Below are 5992 nucleotides of genomic sequence, written 5' to 3' on the forward strand. Positions count from 1 at the left end.
ATGAGAAACATTCAATCGACAGATACATTTGTACATCAGATTTCCCAAGAGAGCAAGGAACGTGTTGACTCGTGCATTACAAAACATTTCACTTGCAGTTGCACTGCACCACCTTGGTTTTCTAAGCAGTATATGCAAACAATCATTGTAAGCAACCTGGAGCTTCTGGAGGCTCGCCTTCTTAAACTTGACCCACAAGGGGGCACAAAGGCGGTGTGCATATTTTAGCCAATGCTGTTTGGTGACAACACATATAACTAATGTACTTTCAATTCCTCTGACAAGTTTCAACAAGTGTATCATCACAGGTGTCCTGCTTTGGGGGATGACATGAGACCAGCGTGTGTGTAATACCGCCTCACTCCGCCGGGTGGTAGTAATGAGGCAGTGCCTCGATTACTACAATAACATCGTAGAAGAAGACGTGGGAGCTTCTCGAAAATGTCTGAGTACGCTGCATCTCAGAAGAGTGCCCTGAATTTAAAAGGCCTTGGGTCCATTTCAGCTGGAAAAAGGTACGTGTTGTTCCATTTGTGACATGTTTCTGTAAGAGACGAGCCTTTTTAATTTGATAAAACCCCTTACATAAACCGTTGGAACTGCGAAAACCGTCTGATATTCAGGCGAGGCTAAGGTTAGCATGTATGCTAACAGAACAACACAGTTGTCACATAAACATGTACGTTTAGGATGTGTAAACGATACAGTAATACATGGGGAAAGGACTTGAGTGTGGAAAACCACACTCAACTGGGACCTCATTACAGTTTACGGTGACATTATGGAGTGGTACATCTCTGGCTACAAACATTACATCAGTGATTTAAATGTAGGTAACGCAACGTTAAAACAGCTTCAACAGTTCCCAGAGTCATTTCATTTGTATGTATATTTATTTATATATATTTCAATCCCTCTCTGACACATTCACAAGACTTTTTGAAATACTCCCACACTGACATATAAGGTCATATTGAAAGCCATGTACATCTGTAATTGTTATACTATCCTTTTCTGCTCATGTATTATAAGTCTATATTTCTGTTACTGCAGTATTTGGTCTTTTATAGAAAGATTCGATTTTCATTTATCCAGAATATTTTATATTTTGTATTATTTGGGATATGTCATTTTCTACTGTAGATAATGTTTAAAATGGCTGTTTTTACTTTATTATGTTTGTACATCTTTACATATTTTAATGCCTGAACTAACTGCTGCTGTAACACAAATAATTTCCCTATTTGGGATGAATAAAGTATCTATGTAAGTTAGGGTGGTCCTTAGTGCCATACACATTTTCGAATTCATTTATTTTAAGCTCCAACCTCCAGAATTCGTTATGATAGTCAAGAAAACTCTCCTGGTGAATTGTATTCAAATTCCAACAACTGTACCCCTCCCTCATCAACCTTGAAGTTTAGCCTCACGTAGGGTGGCCTTTAAAATTGAAAGTCGGAAAGTCTAAAGGGTTGGAGCTTAGACTTTCCCACTTTCAATTTTAAGGACCACCCTAATGTAAGTTGCCTACATTTTTATCATGTGTCTGTACAATATGTTTTTCATTGCTTATTGAATAAAGTGGTTGGTCTGGAAATCCTCTGATCAACATGCTTTACTATCTTTTTACAGGAAGAAGAAGAAGGCCAAAGAGACCAAGCGTCTCTTAGAGCAGGCCGCCCAACAAAACGAGGAGGAGGAGAAGAAGACCTATGTCGACAAAAGAACACCGGCTCAAATGTCCTTTGACAAAATGGCGGAGAAGAGGGTAAGTTATCGTTCTCCAGCATTAAAGACCTGCAGCGAATGGGTCAGGATTTGAGGCAGAGACCTGGCTAATCATTATAATTTAGCAGAAGTAAACTAAAGTAGACAAAAAGCTCTACTGGAAGACTGTACCTTATGTCGTTTGTTACCAATCATCAGATGCACCAACCCAGTCTCACGGCATTTCGTGTTATAGTCACGAAATTAATTTAATCTATTGATTCGTGTTCACCAACACGATTTTTGCTTTTTTTTCCGTGTCACAACAATTTTAAAAGCAATGTATTTCTATTGGTAGTATGTTTCGTGCCTGCAACTCGTCTTTTTGTCGGGTCTTGGAAGACCGGAAGCTGTGTGGTTCATAAAAACATTTTCTTCCTCAATATCTTACCCTAACTAACCCTTTTATTTTAAATTGTATAATGTCTGAGTTTTTTTGCCGTCCGCGAGGAAAAGAAATCGGGCTCAGAGCCTCAGAATACTGAAATCTGTATTTTTTTTAAATCTTTTTTTCCTTCTAATTTGTTATTATTTACATTGCTTTTAAAATGGTTCTGTGTGACACGAAAAAAATGGCGAAATCGTGTTGGTGAACACAAATTAATAGATACATTTTGTGACTATAACACGAAATGCCCTGAGACTGTGATGGATGCGCACAGAACAACCCTTTTTAAATAGTATTTTTACAATAATACACTTTTAATTTGTCATTCTCTACTACAGGATGACAATTTTGCACACTTAGCATCACAACCAGTAGTGCTATAGTATAGTGCAGGGGTTCTCAAAGTTTTGATGAGTGAGGGCCAATTTAGGTACCCAATATTGGATTGAGGGCCGCCCAAGAAAAAACGGAACACAAAATAATTCCAAAACAAATCCTTTCTTTATTTTACTAACCAATTACCGCAACTCGCGAGATGCCTAGTTGCCATGCAACCAGTAGTCTAGCAAACTTACCACAAGCTGTCATTCATAATTTAGGAATGACAACCCAGGGGGCGCAGTTTTACCATTCTTAAATTCCATTCTAATTCTTACTAGATACGAACCATGGAGGATTAAAATATAACGTATGCATTTCAGCGTGTCACATTAACTATCGCGGGCCGCCAGAAACATTTCCGAGGGCCGCCATTGGCCCGCGGGCCGCACGTTGAGAACCCCTGGTATAGTGGAACTGTGATGCCAAAATATCCATAGGAGAGTTGTCAATTATTAACTTATGTGCTATTATTGGAAATACCATTGAGATAGATTGCCAACTGTATTTAAATTTAACATTTTAACATAGCAGATTGATCCAAGCTGAAATCTTCTAAAAAAAAATATATATATTTTGTTTGCTCAGGTAAGGTTAATGATCTTTTATGGTCTGTTGATTCGTCTTTAAATCTTAACTGACAGTGTTTATCAGCCCCTCTCTACCCAGAGGTCAAAGTTCATTGATTGAAGTGGTGAATGTATTTTCAGCCACAGCAGGAATACATGGCTCTATTACAGTATTAGGGGAGTTTTAGCATGTCATTTATTGCAAACAGGTGATGTTGTCAAAGAGAAACATAGCCGTTAACCAGTTCTTAACTTTTCGTGTGTTTGGGTAGATGTGTTGTAGAGGTGTATACAGACAGAGTGACTAACGTTCACTTTTTCCTATCTTCCCTAAAGCAAATGGAGAGGATTTTGAACAAGGCATCAAAGACTCACAAACTGAGAGTGGAGGTAAGTCATGTCATAGCACCATTCAGTGGACTAGTTTAATAATGTTAACACAAATAAATATATTCTATTGTTTTTGTTCTTTTGCAGGACTTCAATCGGCACCTGGACTGCCTGACGGAGCATTATGATATTCCCAAGGTCAGCTGGACCAAATAGAAGAGGAGCTGTCTCTTTGTTTATCTTTTACTGATTGAACTTAAGTCATCACATTTATTTGCTTATTTTATATATTTACAATTAAAAGTCCTTCAATTGGCCTCAAGTAATTCTCATGTTTTACTTCCGTGTGTATACAATAAAGGATTTGAGTAAACTGATATCATTGTGTTTCCCTGTCTTTGAGTGCATATATTCTGTTGATTTAACCCATAGATCAGCTTATTATATACATGTAGCATGCGTGTGTAAACCATGAGGAGGAAAGCCAGAAAGCAGAATAGTTGCTTTTTAATGAATACATCATTAAATTGGAACAAAACAAAAATGGCACACGTGCTGTAAACCAGAGTCCCTGTTGAATCCTTTTGGATGGCAAAGTGTGAACTTCTGAACAACCATGAAGATACCAACTAATAAGTCAAATTCATTTAAGACTTCAAATACCAGAACCAAGAATGTTGGTACACACAACTCATTTAAATCAAAACGGTAGGTTCTCTCACACACGGGTGTTTTTTTTGTGAAGGAGCTCTTTAAATATGCGTCAATCAAATCGGTGGCTTTACTGTTACAAGTGTATGACCGTGAAATCAACCATCACCATTAAGAAAGAAGCTGCAAAGCATTCTCATATTTTTTTTTAAAGACGAGATGTTCAGGATTCAGAGATGTTGCTTCATACATTTCAGTCTCTGATTTATTTGTAGATAGTCTTTTCCGACACTAGAAAAGGTATTTCATTTGTCTTGTGTTTCTTGTGCTGTCACAGTTCACTTTGGCCCCAGCATCTCACTCGGCTTCACCCACTGGTCAAACTGCTCCTCGGTCAGATAGCCCAGCTCCACGGCCACGGCCTTCAGCGTGGAGCCCTTCTTGTGCGCCGTCTTGGCGATGGTGGCCGCTTTGTCGTACCCGATGTGTTCGTTGAGAGCGGTGACCAACATGAGGGACTCGTTCATGAGCTTGTTGATCCTCTCGATGTTGGGCTCGATGCCCAGCACGCAGTTGTTGGTGAAGGACACGGATGCATCTCCGAGAAGCCTGGTTGAGTTCAGCACGTTCTTGATGATCATGGGCTTGAAGACGTTGAGCTCGAAGTGTCCGTTGCTGCCTCCGATGGTGACCGCCACGTTGTTCCCCATGACCTGGGCTGCCACCATGGTGATGGCCTCACACTGGGTGGGGTTCACTTTGCCCGGCATGATGCTGCTTCCTGGTTCGTTCTCTGGTAAGATGAGCTCTCCCAGGCCGGAGCGAGGTCCTGACCCCAGGAATCGGATGTCGTTGGCGATCTTCATCAGGCTGACAGCCACGGTGTTCAGAGCTCCACTCAGCTCCACCATGGCATCGTGGGCCGCCAGAGCTTCAAACTTGTTGGGGGCGGTGATAAAAGGCAGGCCTGTGAGAGAGGAAACGGTAGAGGCGATTTTCTCAGCGAAGCCGATGCGGGTGTTGAGTCCAGTCCCCACTGCTGTGCCTCCTGCTGCCAGCTCGTACACTCGGGGCATGGCAGACTTGACTCTCTCGATGCTGTACTTCATCTGCTGGACATACCCACTGAACTCCTGCCCGAGGGACAGCGGCACAGCATCCTGAGTGTGTGTGCGTCCGATCTTGATGATGTCTTTGAACTCTACAGCCTTTGCAGCCAGAGCATCGTGCAGCGCCTGCAGGCCAGGCAGCAGGACGTGGTGGACCTCTGTGGCTGCAGCAATGTGCATGGCGGTGGGGAAAGTGTCATTGGAGCTCTGACTCTTGTTGACGTGGTCATTAGGATGGACGGGATCCTTGGAGCCTAGTTTTCCTCCCAGGATCTCAATAGCCCTGTTGCTGATCACCTCATTTACGTTCATGTTGCTCTGAGTGCCTGATCCAGTCTGCCACACCACCAGAGGGAAATGATCATCCAGTTTACCAGCTGACACCTCATCTGCAGCCTGGATGATTGCATCTGCTATTTTAGGGTCCAGGCCAAACTCCTTGTTCACCTCAGCCGCTGCTCTCTTCAGGATACCGAAGGCCTTGATCACTTGGATCGGCATTCTCTCACTGGGTCCCCCAATTTTGAAGTTCATAGTGGATCTGACAGTCTGGGCTCCGTAGTACTTGTCAGCTGGGACCTTTAACTCACCGAAAGAGTCCCGCTCGATCCTGTACTCTGAGGCGGCCATTCTGGACGTGCAGATTAGCAGTTTCGAGTTGACTCTGACTCTTTTTAAAGCCAGGAGGTTGCAGTTAAACTGCTGTACGCGTCTCAAAGACCGAAACATGGCTTCGCATTAGAGGTGAATCCGGGGGGAGGTCAATGCAGCCCTCTACTTTAGGATCTGTCATTGGGTGG

General features: G+C 42.4%; 2 protein-coding genes across 2 annotated transcripts; one reads left to right on the forward strand and one right to left on the reverse strand.

The window, feature by feature from the left end:
- Nucleotides 1-297: 297 nt before the first annotated feature.
- On the forward strand, nucleotides 298-3809 carry fam32a (family with sequence similarity 32 member A). The gene is made up of 4 exons (XM_034223567.1): nucleotides 298-515; nucleotides 1633-1768; nucleotides 3439-3492; nucleotides 3580-3809. Exons 1-4 carry the CDS (start codon nucleotides 442-444, stop codon nucleotides 3646-3648), a joined length of 333 nt encoding a protein of 110 aa, XP_034079458.1. The 5' UTR covers nucleotides 298-441; the 3' UTR covers nucleotides 3649-3809.
- Nucleotides 3810-3922: 113 nt separating this feature from the next.
- Nucleotides 3923-5992, reverse strand: fh (fumarate hydratase). The gene has a single exon (XM_034223566.1). It carries the CDS (start codon nucleotides 5919-5921, stop codon nucleotides 4422-4424), a length of 1500 nt encoding a protein of 499 aa, XP_034079457.1. The 5' UTR covers nucleotides 5922-5992; the 3' UTR covers nucleotides 3923-4421.

Source organism: Gymnodraco acuticeps, unplaced genomic scaffold, assembly GCF_902827175.1.
Source record: "Gymnodraco acuticeps unplaced genomic scaffold, fGymAcu1.1, whole genome shotgun sequence".
Lineage (NCBI taxonomy): Eukaryota > Metazoa > Chordata > Actinopteri > Perciformes > Bathydraconidae > Gymnodraco > Gymnodraco acuticeps.